This window comes from Kryptolebias marmoratus, linkage group LG6, assembly GCF_001649575.2.
Source record: "Kryptolebias marmoratus isolate JLee-2015 linkage group LG6, ASM164957v2, whole genome shotgun sequence".
Taxonomy (NCBI): Eukaryota; Metazoa; Chordata; class Actinopteri; order Cyprinodontiformes; family Rivulidae; genus Kryptolebias; species Kryptolebias marmoratus.
Genome location: NC_051435.1, coordinates 582277 through 600423, shown reverse-complemented (window position 1 = coordinate 600423; position 18147 = coordinate 582277). Strand labels below are relative to the sequence as shown.

Genomic DNA, 18147 nt, shown 5'->3' with positions numbered 1-18147 from the left:
CATGGACCCAGTCTGACCCAGATTGACTAAGTCTGACCCAACATGGACCCAGTCTGACACAACATGGACCCAGTCTGACACAACATGGACCCAGTCTGACACAACATGGACCCAGTCTGACACAACATGGACCCAGTCTGACCCAGATTGACTAAGTCTGACCCAACATGGACCCAGTCTGACCCAACATGGACCCAGTCTGACCCAACATGGACCCAGTCTGACCCAACATGGACCCAGTCTGACACAACATGGACCCAGTCTGACCCATTTAACCTTAAAACCTGTAAAAATCTCTCATTTTGAGTTTATTATCATTTATCTGTTTTTATCTCAGAGCAGAAAGAAATATTTTAAATCCAGAGACTAAAGTTTGAAAATCATGAACTGGTTCCACCTTAAACAGGTTCCTGTTGATCTTGTTCTGTTCTAACTGTTCTTTTTGTTTGAGTGTTTGGGAAGTTAAATCTGTAAATATATTTTATGTTGAACAGTTTTGTCAAACAATGAAAATCAAATGTTTGGTTTTAGTTTAAAAAAAAACAAACTTTTTTTTATTTTTCTTTTGAACCATTTCATGAATTTATTTCTCTTCATAACTTTATTTATTTCTTTGCTTCAGAACGTTCCGACAGAACAGAACCAAGATCTGGTTAGAACCTTCCAGCAGGATTTTAAAGTTCCTCTGAAACCAGTTCTACAGACCTTAGAACTGGTTCTGGTTCTGGACTCCCTATCTGAACAGAGGTGGTTCTGAAGACTTTCACCGTCTCCAGAACCAGTTTGAGATGTTTTCTCTAAACGAGAGCAAAATAAAAACATCTCAGCGATTCTTTTATTTTCACCCTGAGCTGTTTTCCCCTCACTGAAGGTTTTGGAATTTGATTTTAATTGTTTTAACTTTACTGCAGCAAAAACGTTTTACTTTCGGGTAAACTTTACATTATCCACTTTCTCTCAGTCAGAATCGGGTCCAAAAGCAGCAGAATCTTAACCCCCAAAAACCAACTTAATCTCATTTCAATGATGGGGATTTCAGACCTTTATGGTTTGAACTTCATGTCATTAAAATGTTTTCTGGTCAAAACTGGTTCAATGAAAGTTTAAAGATTTAAATAAAGATGAAATCAAAGAACCTTTTTCCAGATCCCCCCCTCCCCCGCTTTCTTTAAATAACTAAAATCTAAAATAAATCTTAAGGTCTGAAGAGTAAAATGTTTCAGAGGTTCTGATGAAGCCACCGATCAGAACATTTATGAGGATGATGGATTCTTTAAGAGATTGGGGGGATTAAAGACAGATCAGGAGGAGAAAATAAACCCCATCAGAACCTGAAACAGAACCTGACTCAGAGCCTCACAGAGATGTTGCTGCTGTCAATCACCCCACAGATCCCAGAGGGGGGGAACCTAAAAATATCCCCCACCCTTCAGTTTGACGGACAGGCACCATGTGGGCCACATATCTGAGCAGTGATAGCCCCGCGGCTGCTGCTGCTGATTCCCTTAAAAAGCCATCCGACCTTCGGCTGCTATTCTGGGATGCTTGCATCACCTTCAGCAGCAAACGGCCGAACACGCTCCAGAACCTGAAAACTGAGAAAACATCACACTGACGCTGACAGACTTCACTCACTTGTGTGCACAAAGGTGCCTGGGGGCCCAAAGCTGGGCGGTCTGCAGGAAGCTGAAGGTCTGTATCCAGAACCCGGGTCAGAAAGTCCAGAAGAGCAGCTGAGTGGTGCAGGAAGGCCTCAGAAAAAAACAAAACTACAGGCCGGCGGCGTGTAGTTCTGTTTTTCCTCCTGACAGCGGTCCCTCCAGCCGGGAACGCTGACCCTGCTCAGGGGGGGCCCGGGCGGCCGCCGCACTCTTTATACCCCGCTGACATCACGCAGGGCGGGGCCTGTGATTGGTCAGGCTGCAGGGCATTATGGGATGAGGACGACGACTCATCATCATCATCACAGCTGCTGTGGAGGAATCAGAGTTCAGTCAGAGAAGGGTCCAAAACTTAGAACCTGTGGTTCTGTTGGACCCAAACTGAGCAGAAACACGACTTTAACTCTGCAGAGACAGAGTTTCTATTTAACTTTATATTTTTATAAGTCCAGGAATAAATCTGACATTATTTATTTTTCCATCATGGCCGCCCCCACAGATCCTCTAACAGGGGGGGCACAGGAAGACATGTTCACCCACAGCTGAACGGCATAGGTTTATTTTGGTTTTTGTCTGTTAGTAAAATATCTCGTGCTGAAAGTAATCAGATTTTTAGTTACAGCGTTGATTAAAAATCCATCCAGTGGTTCATGAGATATTTTGCTAACAGACAGTTGACTCCAAATTTCAAACAAAGATCTTGGACCAACTCTGTGTTAGGGATCAGTCTCAGCTTCCACACCACATTCTAGGTCTGTATCTATTTCAAATCAGTTTGGGGTTTTTAGAGTCCTTTGGCTGTGGCAGCCATCTTGAATCAAGCTGACTCCAAAGTTAATCAGCTGTGAACGCAGTGATTACTTTCTGAAAAGATCATCATCATCATCAACCCCCCCCCCTCCCCCTCCTCCTCTGCTGGACTTTTCTAGCTTTAGCTGACAGAGATAAAAGCTGCTGATCTTCAGCTGCAGTCATGTTCACTCCTGGTTTTCAGTTTAACCTCAGGAACAAACTAGAAACAACTAAAAATGAACAAATAATTAACAGTTTCAGGTTAAACATCAAACTTTTTTACCTGTTCAGCTCAGTTGTGTCCGGAATGAGCCCTCGGGCTCCCGACTGGAGACACCTGCGGCTAATTAGTAATTAGCTCAGTTATCTACGGAGGCCCGTTAGGGGCGTGTTTGCAGTTATTAAGTTCATTTGCAGTAACTTCGTTTTTGACAAGTTACTTTCTAAAGTAGTAACCGAGCAGCTCCACAGAAAAGGATGATCAAGTTCACACTTCCTGGAGTTAATAAACAAAATGTGAAGTATTTTTTCAGCCAGAGATTTATCTGTTAGTGGAACTTGTAGGCAACGCACTATTTATTTACGAAATGTCTCTTACGGGACTCCGTACTTATGGCTTACCTATAGAACATTATAATTCAGCCGAATGACCCATAAAACTCTTCTCATTCACAGGTTTTGTTCTCAGATGCTGAAATGTTTCTGAAACTCTGAGAGAAAAACCGATTAGTGAGTTTCTGTGTTAACTGTCGGGCTCTGTCAGAGCTGCTCCGATCCGCTGCTCCGCTCGGATAAAATCTTGTTTTTAATCAAAACTCTTCATTTCACAAAACCAACAGCCACGCATTATAACCACGACCTCTGATGGATCAATTCGGCTGCATTTAAATTCATCATGATCAATAAGAACCTTAAAAAGAACAAAAATATTAAGAATCCAGAACTTCACTCAAACGAAAACAATGTAATGACCGCTTATGGCAGGCCGTTGTAACATATAATTTAATACATTACTATACTCATTTTGTATAAATAGTTTTTACCTCCACAGGTTTAGGTAGCTTTTTTAACATTTAATGGTTAGAGCAGAAAAGTATGTCAGATAATCACAAAGCAATGCTCCTTTCAGGATAAAAGTAAGATAAATGTCTTTAGTAAGATAAATGTCAGTTTCATTCTTACAGGAAATGTGCAAAAGTCAAAGCAGAACATTTAGTTTTAGATGTTAACATCACTTTATTTTTAAATATTTTTTAAAGAAACCCTCGTGTTTTGGCTGATTACTGATAAACTGGAAGAAATTACCTGATCCAGGTGTGTTCAGGACTCTGGTACAGGTCAAGGTGTTGGTACAAAACCAGCATTGTGTCCAAATGTGGCCATGCTGGCCAAAACTCTGAGAGCCCGAACCGAACCATAAATGTGCTGCATTTATATCACAGTTTGAATCCAGTATGGGTTCTACAAAAATCACTGAAACCTTCCTTTAAAGGCAGGCTGGAGCCTGGATGAAACCTGTTGAGTCAGAAACAGAACCACAAACCAAACAGTCACAAGGCAGGGGACAGTTTTATTCACACAAAGTATTCAAATCATATCAGAACATTTAAATATCACAATAATCAGGCACACGTGTCCGTTTACAGACAAGAACCCGCCCCAAACACACATGTCAAATGCTTGCTGAGATATTTAACAAGTATCTTAAACTCAGAACATAAAGTTTTTTTACGTTTTCAGAGTAAGATCAGGTAGATCAGCCACAGCAGAACACATAGAGTCCCAAACCAGGTGTTCCAGTCCTCACTGATGATGTCAAACACTTCAATGCCCAACCACTGATCACCATCAGGACTGTTCTCCATCGACCGGAGAGAGTCAGGACTGTTCTCCACCGACCGCTGAGAGTCAGGACTGTTCTCCATCGACCGCTGAGAGTCAGGACTGTTCTCCATCGACCGCTGAGAGTCAGGACTGTTCTCCATCGACCGGAGAGAGTCAGGACTGTTCTCCACCAACTGGAGAGAGTCAGGAATGGAGGTGGGCTGATCTGAGTCTACCAAGGCCATCGTTAGGTCCAATGAAGGAAGCAGAGAGTCTGAAGAGAAAGTCATCAAGTCCACTGACGGTGGTGCAGAGGCTACTGAAGATGGTGCCCAATCCACAAAGTTTGGTGCCAGAACCTTTGGGAGTGGTGCCCATTTCATAATAGGCAGTGCCACGTCTGCTAATGGGGACGCTGAGTCCACAGTGTGTGGTACCAAGTCTTCTAAGGGTGGTGTCAAGTCCTCTGAAGGTGGTGCCCAGTCCACTGATAGTGGTTTGAGTTTCTCTGAAGGTAGTTCTGAGTCCTTTGAGGCTGGTTTTACATCTGAGTCCACTGAGTGTGGTTCCAAAACTACTGAGGGTGGTGCCCAATCCATAAAGGGTGGTGCCAAGACTTCTGGAGGTGATGTCAAGTCCACAGAGGGTGGTTTCAGTTTCTCTGAAGGTAGTTCTGAGTCCTCTGAGGGCGGCACCAGGACCGGGCCGCTGGTCGACTCGTCTCCACCTGTAAACCTGGAGCGACCATGATGACAGCAGGTCAGAGAGACTCACAGAGCAGCTGCTGCCCTGATCACCTGAGCAGGTGTGAGGGGGTTAACTTCTCTGGCTGCTGTGTTTCTGTGCTCATAAACAAACCACACTGACACCTAACAAACCTGATGATTAAAGCAAACACTGATATCATGAGAAAAGTGCAGAACACAATAAAATGTGACCGAGGGTGTTTGTTTTTGATGGAATGCATATTGCCCACCACCTCTTACACTAAAGTTTTACACAAAACTTTCAGTGATATCATTTAATAAACATCAACCACTGATCTGACTTTTGAAGTCAACTCAATTCAAGATGGCCATGACAGCATATCAAGCTTAAGAAATACAAAAATGGCTACAATTTGAGCTAAATTGGTGTAGTAATAGCTGAGCATCATCCCCCCCAACACACACAGTTCCAACAGAATATGCTAGCTCTGTCAAGATTTGACCATAATGATAAATCTCCATTTTTAAAAATAAGATCATCTTGATTTAAAACTCCTATCAAGCAAGGTGGCGGGCGATAAGCATTCCTTCAAAGAATGCTAGTTTTATTGTTTCTATTGCTATCTTCTATTCTTTCTTCGTTGTCTCTCAATGTTTTTGAGTTTGTGGAAGATGGTGACCTACAGCTGTTGGCTGAACGGAGACCAGGATCATGTGATCCGGCAGTCTGAACCTGGTGTTAGCTTTATGGGTAATCTGAACTATTACCTGTCAGGGTTAATGTTCAGGTTGAGTTCATGTTGTCATTACTAACAGGATGAACATGTGCATGATGCTAAGTAAAATATAAACTTATAGCAGGCATGACTCGGCTCCACAGCTCGTTAAAACAAACATAAATGATGCCTTTCCATGAGGCGTGTTGTTAATGATCTCAAGCTTGTGTGTTACCATGCAGATGGTTGTATGCTACCCACCAGGAGAGCCTCGGCTCTGGGTTTCCCATCACCTCCACCTCTAATGTCACAGGAGAACCCTCCATGACCGTGGCTTGAGACAGGGGCCTGGTGAAGCAGGGAGGACCGGGTCTAGAGACCTTCCCCAGTGGCAGAGACTCTGCCTGAGCCTGAGGAGGAGGAGGAAGCGGAGGAGGAATGGGAGGCCCCTGGATCTGAGGTGTAAGCCTGATCTCCTCGCGGACGACTATGGGCTGACAGATGTCAGGGTCTTTGGGTGGAGTTAGTAGATGGAGTAGAGAGGAGGTGAGTGTGACATGCAGGTTAGCTGGATGAGCCAAAGCTTGAGTCTGAGGAGGACCAGCAGGCCGGGCTGAGCTGCTGGAACTCATGCTGGGGCCATGCACACACTGCTGGGCAGGGGAGGAGGTCAGGGACTCGTGGAAGGAGCAGACTGTGTGGAGGCTCCTCCTGCTGATACTCATGTTGTTGACACCGTTTGGTTGTGAAGAACTGTTGGAACAGAACCTGTCTGAGGGGGACACCTGGCAGAAGACAGTCTCCTGGGTGACACCAGTGGTTGTGGTAAGACTGCTATCTTTGGATTTGTTTTGGGAGGGAGGTGCAACTTGATCCGGGTCACTCCTGGAACCTGTGGACAACTGTGGAAGATTCCTGTCTTGAGGGTTTGATGAACTTGTGAGGGTGATTTCAGAAGGTTCAAGAGGATCAGTGTCCTTTGGATGAGTGGAGTTTTTATGGGGGACCGGATCTGTAGGACTGGAACTCTGGGAGTGTCCTTCAGCCTTGGGGACTGGATCAGACTGTGGGTTGGTTCCTCTCAGAGATGAAGTACAGCCCTTTGTCTCAACACAATGATTATTTAAAAACAAGGACTTGAATTCAAAGTTCTGCTGGGTAACCAAACTGGTTCTGGTCTTGGTGAGACCATCCCTTTGACCTGTGGGTTCTCTTGGACTTTTGATGGACTTCATGTCCTGTTGGGACTTACTCTTCAAGCCATAAAGAGGTTCTGTTGAGCTCTTGTTTTTATAAATGACTGTGGTACTTTGAGGAGAATTAGAGCTGGGTCTGTGGAAACCAGTGTCTCCTGAACCATGTGGTGCATTGCTCTCATAGACTGGGTTAGACCCTGGTGGGGGTCTCGGTTCAGGGTTGTCCAAGTCAGCACTCTGATTATTTGTGCTGGACTCTCTGGTCTTCAGGATGGTGCACAGAGTGCTGGTGAAGAGTCTTGGAGCAGGAACTGTTGACGGACTCTGAAGGAAAGACCTGGACTCTGATCTGAACCTGAGACATGTCAAAAACAGAATCTTACAACTGGACAGTGAATTCATGAGACAGAAGTGTTCAAAGCTGGACTGAAGATAAACCACCTGCTCCCATACAGACCTTGTGCTGCTGTGAAGACTGACTGGAGGCGTCGGACAGCTCTCTGCCTGCTGTGGGACAGCACCAGGACCGGTTCCAGTTAGTTCTGCCTGAGGGTGGGACTGGTGGCTGAACTGACTGACGTGGATGCTGTGAGAACTGAAACAGAAGCCATCCTCGATATCGGACTGGAACATGTTGGACTCTGGCGTCTCTGCCAGCGGTGGCAGGGAGATGTCGTCAGGTGATGCACAGTCATATTCATCGTTAGAAAGAAAGTCCTCCATCATCGCCTCGTGTTGTTGGAACTCTGCATGTGCTGAAGCATTCTGGGTAAAATTCAAATGAAATGTTTAGTTTGAAAAAGCTCTGAAAAGTCAGATATAAAGTGGAGTATCATCAGCATAGAGGTGGAGCCCATCAGTGTGTTTTGGAACACAAAATGTGACTGAGAGAAGAAAACAACCTGAAAGTATTCTGTTTTGAGGACTTTAATTCACCTGTAGTGGATTCAGGTCTGAGGCCGCCTGTTGTTCTTCTTTTATCTCTTCCTCAAATTCCTTCTGGACGTCACAGAATGGACCAATGATAGACAGAGGGGATGTGGCCTGGGTCTCAGTGGTGACGAGCTGGGATTGGCTGTGGATGGTGTGAACCAGTCGGTTGGCCTCCAGGGGGGAGCAGGACATGCTGAGGGTGGAGCAGTAGGAGGAGGTGAAACTTCCACAGCATGACTGTCTGAAGTTCAAACAGAGACAGATGTGGGTTTCTGTCTCTTCTTCTTACAGTCTACATGATTCTAAATCCTCAAGACGTCATGTGATCAAACAGAAGAACCTGAATGAACGTATGCACCTGAGAGATGACACAAGATCAGACTGTTGACCTCAGAGACAATGTGTGGACAAACTGTTGACCTTAGAGACAATGTGTGGACAAACAGTGGACCTGAGACACAATATGTGGATAAACTGTTGACCTGAGACATAATGTGTGGACAAACCGTTGACCTGAGACACAATGTGTGGACAAACAGTGGACCTGAGAGACAATGTGTGGACAAACTGTTGACCTGAGACACAATGTGTGGACAAACAGTGGACCTGAGAGACAATGTGTGGACAAACTGTTGACCTGAGATGTGACGTAATCAAACAGGCATCACAGGAAAGGGACATCAAATGGACGTCAAAGGGACGTCAAAGGGACGTCAAAGGGACGTACCCCGGAAGTGGACAAACGATGGTACCCGAGAGATGCTCCTTGATCAAATGGATGAACCTGAGAGATGTCAGGTGATCAAACAGGTGTTGGTACCAACCTGCTCTCTGAGTCGACCGTCCCTCTGTCTGCCTCCTCGCTTCTCTTTAATGGACCCTTCCTATTGGCTGCAGAAGACTCTTTCCCATCATGCTTTGCAGTCAGTTCAGGGGTGTGGCCTGTCTCTTTCAGCTCATGCTGGAATCAAAGGACTTGTGTTGCCATCTGATACTCCTAATAAATTAGATCATTTTAAGCTGCTGTTACCATGTCAGCAGCTTCCTGGGAGCTGCGGTTATCCTTCAGTTCCTTCTGGATCTTCTTCCTCTTTTCCTTCTTCTCTTCCTCTCTGCTTCTCTCCTCGTCTTCATCCTCCTTTACCTCCTTCTCTTCATCATTCTGCTGCTGTTTCAGACTCTGCAGCTGAAAACATCACAGTGATGTTAAGCTCTGACTTCGTCTGGTTAAATAAATCCAGACTAAAGTCTCTGATGTGGAAGGAAACATCAAACATCAGATGTCCTCTGGTTCTGGAGCATGAAGTTTGTTCACCTTCAGTTTGGCCTCCAGCTTCATCAGTTTGTGGCTCAGCTGTCTGATGGACTCCACCATCTCTGAGTGTTTACTGACCATCTTCTCGATGTAGCGCTGACCCTCCTCCACCCCTGAAACACAACGGACACTTTACACTCGTTTCCTTGTGCCTTTAAAACACCTGGTGTTGGAAATATTACCATTATAAAAAAGCTGTTGGAAGGATGTTTTTCAGAATAAAAGCCTCCTGTTTCCTGTGTTCCTACGCACCGTGCAGCCTGACAGCCAGCTCTGTGATCTGCCTGATCCTCTCCTCCTGCTGAGGAACCGTGGGCCAAACGAACTTCTCAAACTGACGGAACAGAACCGACGCAGCTTCTGCTACACGACACTCCAGAGAAAACTTCCCGACCCGAGCAATGGTGGCGCTCGCCTCTTCATACCAGAACTGATGCTGTGGATGCAGAGCAACAAGTGGGTCAGATAATGGTCCGATGGATGGTTCTGACTGACCCGGATCAGGGGCGGTACCTCCTCAATGGCCAGCTGCAGTCTGCAGGTCAGGTCCAGGGTTTTCTGGTGCTCACAGACGTTTCGTTCAAACTCTCCCATTTGTCTCTGCAGCTCGTTGGCGGCGTCCTCCACTTGCCGGGCCACGGCCCCGTCCTTCACCTCTGACCCCAGACGGGCCGACACACTGTGCACGCGTTTCCTGAGCGCCTGCAGAACCAACAGAACCACATTTACAAAACCCCAAACCCACAGAGTCCCAGAGCAAACAGGGTTCGACCTCTGGTTTTCAGCTTTCAGTCCGTTTCTGACACCAGAGGACAAACATGTCCCGCTCCTTAGATGGTCCTGACCTTCTGAGCACAGTGGGACCAAACATTAGGCTGTGGTTCTGAGTTCTGTAGGTCCAAACGCACAATACTTTATTTAAACTATAAGGTTTCTGCACTAAAAACAACTAATCTCCTCATGATGTGATGAAATATTTTGGTTCCTCAAAGTTTATGAATAAAATCAGCTCTGAAGAGAAATATTTCAGGAGTCATTGTTTTCTCTGTAGCCTTAAGGTCTGAGAAGCAAAGCCAATAAAAAATGTTTTACCGCTGCATTCTGATGAACGGACAGCAGGGGGCGTTCTTATTGGATTCATTTTCCTCAGGTTTCAGAACAAATGTTCTGCTGTTTGGACCATCTGATTATAAATCATCTCATCTTGGACCTGACAGACTTTTTCACTTCCTGTCCTGTTTTCTGATCAAACTCCTCCAGTCTCCAATAAAGGTCTGAAAACTGAGAACCTGAGTCCAGAACCAGGACCAGAACCTGACCTGGTCCATGGTGGGTCTTATTTATCTAGTTCTCAGATAAACCCCAGATGGTTCTGGACTCGTGGTCCTCCTTGTGGTACCTGCAGCTTCTCCTGGAAGATCTCCACCTGCTGCAGCTGGTTCCGGACGGCCTTGGTGTTCCTGGTTCTGTCATTCCGCTTCAGGAAGTTAAACTTTGAGTTGCTGAAACGTTTCTTCAGCTCCTTAAAGGAGCCACGCAGCTGAAACAAGAGAACATCACACAGGTTCAAACATCTCAGGTGTTCCTTCATCTGGTTCCTGATGGGTCCCTATAGAAACACACTCTGTCCAATCAGAACCCGCCTTAGGTTCTTTTCAATGTCAATGTCAAATTTATTTATATAGCACTCTAAAAACAGGTATAAAACTGCACCAAAGTGCTGTACAAGAACGGTAACACAAATAATAAAACTAAGCACAAAACAATACATCAATTAAATGGCAAAGAGTAAAACTGAGTTTTAAGAAGCGATTTAAAATGATCCAGGCTGTGGGCAGATCTAATCTGGAAAGGTAAATTATTCCATAAAACAGGAGCAGCAACAGAAAAAGCTCCATCTCCTTTCCTCTTAAGTCGAGTCCGAGGAACTGTCAGTAATAACGGATTATTTGATCGTAAAGTTCTGGACACAGACCGGAATTTTAAAAGGTCCCGAAGATAAGGGGGGGCTAACCCCTAACTTTTATTGGTTCTGATAAAGTTCTGAGGAGAAGTTTCACTGAACAGTGTGGATCATGAGCTAAAGCGTTCTCTGAGGACTCTGGTTCTGATCCAAACAGGATCTCTGTCCTGGTTCTACAGAGTGTGGAGCTTCTTCAGAGACCAGAACCAAACTGGATCAGAACAATAAGCAGTGACAGAACCCCTGCTTTTTTTTTTTTTTTACAGAAACAGAGACTGACCTAATCTGGTCATTGTTTCAGCTGGTTTGTTAACGACCATAACAATAAAATCTTAGATTCTTTCAGTCAGAACCAGAACCAGAACCAGAACCTGTTGAGTCCACAGAGACGTGATGAATCTGTTGTTTATGAAACACAAACAGGTTCATCTCCTGGTTCCTGTAGAAAATTAAAGCAAAGATCAACAAGTTTGACTTCAACAATAACAGCGTTTGAAGGTTGTTCTGTTGGATCCGGGTCAGAACCGCTCCAACGGGTCAGCTTGTTGTTGATGCTGCTGCGTGGACAAGAAGCTTTGATGAGTATTTTTAGAGCAGCGAGATGTTTCTGTCTCAGAAGGGAGGAGTGTCGGGTGTCTGATCTGTCAGCTGAGGACAGCTGAGACACATTTGTCCACACTGAGACAGATCCGTGTCTCCGCTGAACAGAACCAGAGGCTGGACGGGACAGAAACATCATTCAGAGTCTAAACGGGTCACAGAAAGTTTCCATGACTGATCTGAGGTTTTAGATCTTTAACAGGTTTTACAGTCAGAGCTTCAGACGGATGTTAATAATCAAACATCCGTCATTAATAATAATCATTAATAATCAAAGAGGTTGTTCATATTTCATTTATTCTTCTGAATAAAAACTGAAACGATAAGTTTAATTTAATGAACCTGACAAATCAGAATAAATCTGTTAATTCAGAGGAAGAACAGCAGCGCCCCCTGCTGGTCACAACAAACAATTTCAACTTTAGCTTTTAAAATTTCTGAAAACTGTCTCAGTCACATGGTTCTGATGACCCTTTATACTAATGGTTCCAATGACCCTTGGGATGGACCTCCACCTGCCTCACCTGGATGATGTCATCGTTCAGCAGGTGAGGCAGCTTCTCTTCCTGTCCAGCTGCTTCCTTCAGCCACGACTCACAGAGAGAGTCCAGAGACCCCAGACGGGCCTCCAGCTGCTCGACCCGGAAACCTGCAGAACCCTGGAACAGCAGGAAGAGGAGCGGACACAGCTGCAGGTGAAACCAGAACCTCGGACCGGATGAGGAACAAACTGGACCGCTGGTTCTGATTTAAAAGGTGTGTTTGTTCGTACAGTCTGAGTGACGGTGGTACAGATGTCCGTCTTCAGTGTCAGCGTGGTTTTAAGGAGGTTCTGGATCTGCTGCCGGGCCTCTTGGTACTGACTCAGCTCAGTGGAAGTTCTGGTGGGTTCTGACTGAAGCAGCAGGTCCAACTGGACTCAGAAGACAGACATCAACATGTAGATTAATGAGGTTCTGAAGGTCCGATTGTCATTACTTCAGAACCGATTGATCCTGTTTGAGTTCAGAGCATGATCATATTTACAGATGGGTTCAGGATCGATTCAAACTAATTCTTTTCTTTTTTCCTCTGAATGTTTGAAGCAACAATAAAACAACACGTTCTAACACCGCACAGAGACCCGGACTCGGGATCCTGGATCTGGACCCTGGATCTGGACCCTGGATCTGGACCCTGGATCTGCACCCTGGATCTGGACCTGGATCTGGACCCTGGATCTGGACCTGGATCTGGACCCTGAATTTGGATCCTGTATCTGGACCTGTATCTGGACCTGGATCTGGACCCTGAATCTGGACCCTGTATCTGGACCTGTATCTGGACCCTGGATCTGGATCCTGTATCTGAACCCTGCTAATGTTAACTGCTAATGCGACCTACTTTGTGTGGAGATCAATCAGATGTTGGGTGCTGCTGGGTCCTGCAGATCAGTGTTTTCTCTGCAGAAATAAAACGGTCTGATGGTTCTTCTCCACCCAAGGTTCTGCTGCAGGAGGATCTTAAGAACCTGACAGTTGTCATTTGTTTCAGTCTTTAAAGATCCAGATTCTGGATTTTTCTCCGGTTCAGCTCCTCTCACCTGATTGGCTGTGAGGTGAAAGCTCCTGGTCAGGTTCAGGATGGACTCGCTCTGATGAATCTTGTCCTTCACTGTCTGCCGCAACTTAAGCAGCTCTGACAGACCCTCCTCCACTTGGACCTGGACCTGGATCTGGACCGGGACACCTCTCAGACTGTCCCGGTTCTGCAGCATGTGGTCCACCTCAGAGTCCAGCTGCTGCAGAGGACAGAGACACAACAGGAGTGAGGGAACACCGCAGCGCCTGCTTCAGTTCAGAACCAGAAGGTTCAGTTTGTCCCAAAGTCAACCCAAATGTCCCAACAGATGTTCAGGTCCATGTGGTCCAAGATGTCTTCAGAACCCCAAACACAGAGAAGTGGAGAGAACTCAGACATCAGACATGAAGACATCACTGTGGATCCAAAACAAAGTTCTGAATAAGACGAGACCGGGGCAGACGGTAACTTCTACCATTTAAAATTATTTTAGACCTTCATCGACAACAACCCCCCCAGTCCTCCATGGACCGGTTCTTACCCTGAAATGTGGTTCTGCCTGTTTGAAGCGCTCCAGCAGCCTGGAGGTCTGCGGGTCTGAACCCAGATCCATCCGAGTGCAGGAGTCCAGCAGCTCTGAGACACACTTCAGGTCCTGCAGGGTCTGACAACAAACAGTTCTGACACAAAACCCCGTCAGCTGTTCACCAGTCCAGACCCAAACAGAACCTCATACCTTCATGAGTTTCTCCGGGTTCCTCCTGCAGAACATCTCGTCCTCCTGGTCCTGCTGGATCTCCATCTGCTGGTGAGTCTGCAGCTCATTTTCAGTTTCATCGAGTCGCTGCATCGCCCGCTGTTCCACCGAGCCCAGGTTCTGACCCGATCCAGAGACCTGAAACATTCAGAACCAGACCAGGCCCAGATCAGTCCCAGATCAGGGCTCACACCAGTCCCAGACCAGTCTCAGACCAGTCTCAGACCAGGTCTCACATCAGTCCCAGATCAGTCCCAGATCAGGTCTCACACCAGTCCCAGATGAGGTCTCAAATTGTTTTATTTAAAACCAGAAATGTGTGAATTTGATCAAAATATTAAAACTTTCATCGTTTCACCTGAACCAGGTACTCACCTCTGATCTGGATCCTGACTGCTGGGTTCTGATCTCCTCTGATCTGGATCCTGACTGCTGGGTTCTGATCTCCTCTGATCTGGATCCTAACTGCTGGGTTCTGGTTTTCTCTGATCTGGATCCATCCTTTTCATCAGAACCTGATGTGGACTGCTCGTCTGGTCTGGTTTTCAGGACTGGTCTGAAACTGGACAGATGGTCTCTGGTCTCTGTTGGTCTGGAATCCAGTTGCTGTTTTATGGTCTGATTTGATCCAGGTCCAGGTCTTAGATCCTTCCTCTCCTGTGACCTAGATGTTGATCTCAGACCTGATCCAGATCCTGGTACTTCAGATCTAGATATCTTCTCCAAATCTGATCTAAAACCAGATTGAGGGACTTTGGTCTCTTGTGATCCAGAATGTGTCTGCAGGTCTAACAGGTCTTTGTTTTCAGCTGATCTGGACTCAGGCTGCAGGTCTCTGGTCTTTTCTGATCCAGGTCTAGGCTCCTTTTCTGTTGCAGGTTCAACGGGAACCTCTCCAGACTTTGATCTGGTTTCAGTGGTTTGCTCTGATCTAAATCTGGACTTCAGGATTCTGGTCTTCAGATCTGATCCGGAACCCCAACTGAACTTTCTGTTTTTCTCTGAGAGACCATTTAATTTGGATCTGGACTTAAAGTCTCTGGTTTGATCTGGTCCAGATTCAGTGTTCAGGTGAGACCCAGATTCTGGTTTCACATCTGGTCTTGATCCAGACTGAAGGTCCACTGTCTGTTGTGGTCTGGATCCAGGCTGTAGGTCTGGATTTCCTGGTGCCTCTGACTGGGTTTTTGGTTTCTGGTCTGTTCTGGATTCAGTCTGCAGGTCTGAAGTGGATCCTGACTCAGACATTCCATCAGGCTCCAGGTTTCTGGATCGGTCTGCTGATGTGGATCCAGACTGCTGGTTATGGTCCAGGAGACTCCCGTCTTGTGGTTCTGGAAGCTGCTGGTAGAAAGATGATCCAGACAAGAAGAACAGGTTTATGTTCAGTTTAAAGTCTTTAAATGGTTTTCTAAAAACCTGGATCAGTTTCAGATCTGAACAGAAACGTGTCGCAGCCTGAAGCTCAGGATGGATGTTAGGAAACAGGAAACAGGAAACAGGAAGTGAAAACCGTTTGGACCACGCTGATCGGTTCAGCATTTACAGAAGAGTTTCTGAAAATTAAATTCTGATTAAAGTGGTTGTTCATGTTTGAAGAAAACATTTTGTTCTCAGACCTGGAGGTTGGAGTTGTGACTCACTTCAGAACCAGTTCTTTTGGACTCTTCCTTGGTCCTCTGGACCTTCTCTGCCTGTTGGAGCTGCAGCCTGAAAACCTGGTCGGCTGTTCGCCTCCGATCCTGCAGCATCTCCACCAGCTCCTCCAGCCTCAACACAGATCCCCAGCTGGACCGGGAGCCCTGGGAGCCCTGGGAGCCCTGGGAGCCCTGGGAGCCCTGGGAGCCCTGAGAACCCTGAGAACTCAGGGAACCCTGGGAACCCTGGGAGGAGGCAGCAGACCAAAGCTTCATCAGGAGGCAGGAAGCATCAGATCACAACTCAACACTCAGAAAAGAGAAAACCCTTCGGAGGATTTTAAAACAGTTTATTTTTATTTTATGAAGTTCTGCTGAAAAATGAACAAACAAATCAGAGTTTATAGGAGTCAAAACTCAAACATCTCTGAAGATCTGACTAAGACCGCTCCATCAGAGAAACAACCCAAACATGAACTGGTCTGTTAATGTTTCTGTCGGATCTTCATGAAGACTTACCTCCCGGTCCTCCTGGTCCTCCTCCGGGTCCTCCTGGTCCTCCTCCGGGTCCTCCTGGTCCTCCTCCCAGTCCTCCCGGTCCTCCTGGTCCTGCAGAACTCCTCCTCTCCTCTGGATGGCCTCGCTCCTCTGCAGCTGTCTGAGTTTCTGCAGCAGAACGCTGCTGCTGGTTAAGACCTGCAGGGACTTCCCCAGAAGATCTGCAAAACAAACACAAACTGAAGTGATTCAAACATCTGGAATGAGTTAAAATCAGGTCAAACCACCTCAGATAAGTTTAGGAGTTAAAAAATCAGAATCAGGTACACCCCATCAGAATACATTTAAAATCAGGTGAAATCCCAGACTTTGAACAAGTCTGCAGGATTTTACAGGATGAGCAGTTTAACTGGGTTCCACCAGCAGCTCCTCACACATTTAAATCCGTCTCTGCAGCCAAGAGCCAGATATAAATATTCATGTCGACACTGAACCGGAGCTCCGGTTACCTTTCCTCATGGAGTCGTATAAACGCTGAACCTCGGTCAGTTTGTCTTCTTCTGGTTTCACCTGAAGATCCTCCAGCCTGGCGATGCTGGCAGAAAACTGGAACGACACGGACGTTTACCAGAAACACAAGAACAGTGTTCCTCACACATCACTGTTCAGGTGAAGTTTACTTTGGTTAATACCAAATAATTATTACCCTGAATAAAAATTTGAACTAAATGAATGATAGAAACCATGAAATGATGTAAAAACATGAATAAATCTGTTGGTTTGATGCTACAGGCAGGAGTCTCCCTGAGGCTCTGCTGCTGCTTAAAAAACAACAACAAATGGCTCACATGGACCGCCTGAGGAATGTGAGACCAAATGTCCTTGGTAGAGACCTGCTGTTTGACCACAGAGGACAGACTGAGTCTCTCTGACGGGACTTGGATCAGTAAAACATCAGAGATGAACAGAGAGAGTCAGGCACCTGAAAAGCAGCACTGTTTGACCAGAACCTGTTTGTTGGTTCATGGTTCTCCCAACAAACCTTAGTTTTTATCTACACCAACCTGCGCCGCTCGGCGGTGGAACTCTGCAGCGAGCATCAGGACCTCCAGGCGCCTCTCCATCAGCCGAAGGAGCAGACGCCATCCTTCACTCAGAGACGCCTTCATCGCCTGCTTCAGCTCCTTCTCTTCCTCCTGCTTCCTCCTCTTCCTCGGCTCCTCCTGACCCTTCTTCTCCACGGCAGACAGAACTTCAGACTCATGGTTCTGAGATGAGTCAGATCATTAAAGAGTAAAAACAAAAGGCCTGGTTTTAGTCTCCGATGAGCCGCTGCAGAAAATGCTTCCTGTTTGGGTCTGAGTGGTTCTGCACCTGGAGTTTGTCCTGCAGCTGCTGGTGATCCTGGATCAGGATCAGGTTTTCCTCCTGGTTCGATCCGATCTCACAGAGTCCTGGTTGGACCTGGACCAGCTGCAGGTGGACCAGAGAGCCGTTCTGAGAACAGAACCGCAGATGAAGAGCTGTTTATTCATTTTTATGAGCCGTGCTGAACAGAAAAACATCAGCAAGAGCAGCTGGACCCAGGTTCTGTTAGCCTGGTGGACCCAGGTTCTGTTAGCCTGGTGGACTCAGGTTCTGTTAGCCTGGTGGACCCAGGTTCTGTTAGCTTGGTGAACCCAGGTTCTGTTAACCTGGTGAACCCAGGTTCTGTTAGCCTGGTGGACCCAGGTTCTGTTAGCCTGGTGGACCCAGGTTCTGTTAGCCTGGTGGACCCAGGTTCTGTTAGCCTGGTGGACCCAGGTTCTGTTAGCCTGGTGAACCCAGGTTCTGTTAGCCTGGTGGACCCAGGTTCTGTTAGCCTGGTGGACTCAGGTTCTGTTAACCTGGTGGACCCAGGTTCTGTTAGCTTGGTGGACTCAGGTTCTGTTAACCTGGTGAACCCAGGTTCTGTTAGCCTGGTGAACCCAGGTTCTGTTAGCCTGGGG

General features: G+C 46.4%; 2 protein-coding genes across 6 annotated transcripts in view; both read right to left on the bottom strand.

Moving 5' to 3' along the window:
* The window catches only part of LOC112451394 (titin), a gene marked incomplete at its 3' end in the record, with an annotated part of 470585 nt that overhangs the window by 18346 nt on the left and 434092 nt on the right, over positions 1-18147 (bottom strand). The window lies entirely within an intron of this gene.
* Positions 4004-18147, bottom strand: part of ccdc141 (coiled-coil domain containing 141) — a 27695-nt gene continuing 13551 nt past the window's right edge. For 2 of the 5 annotated variants that reach the window (XM_037976005.1, XM_037976006.1), the window contains exons 3-23: positions 17534-17656; positions 17224-17427; positions 16669-16765; positions 16181-16380; positions 15668-15907; positions 14400-15368; positions 14004-14162; positions 13809-13931; positions 13290-13487; positions 12480-12620; positions 12232-12366; positions 10544-10684; positions 9658-9846; positions 9397-9580; positions 9145-9257; positions 8860-9015; positions 8654-8790; positions 7833-8070; positions 7354-7661; positions 5962-7251; positions 4004-5012 (exon numbers count right to left, since the gene is read on the bottom strand). In XM_037976005.1, coding sequence (XP_037831933.1) covers positions 4190-5012; positions 5962-7251; positions 7354-7661; positions 7833-8070; positions 8654-8790; positions 8860-9015; positions 9145-9257; positions 9397-9580; positions 9658-9846; positions 10544-10684; positions 12232-12366; positions 12480-12620; positions 13290-13487; positions 13809-13931; positions 14004-14162; positions 14400-15368; positions 15668-15907; positions 16181-16380; positions 16669-16765; positions 17224-17427; positions 17534-17656 — 6168 coding nt within the window. In that variant the 3' untranslated portion in view covers positions 4004-4189. The remainder of the gene's footprint in view (positions 5013-5961; positions 7252-7353; positions 7662-7832; positions 8071-8653; positions 8791-8859; positions 9016-9144; positions 9258-9396; positions 9581-9657; positions 9847-10543; positions 10685-12231; positions 12367-12479; positions 12621-13289; positions 13488-13808; positions 13932-14003; positions 14163-14399; positions 15369-15667; positions 15908-16180; positions 16381-16668; positions 16766-17223; positions 17428-17533; positions 17657-18147) is intronic. The other 3 variants (XM_037976009.1, XM_037976008.1, XM_037976007.1) reach the window with 3 other exon arrangements.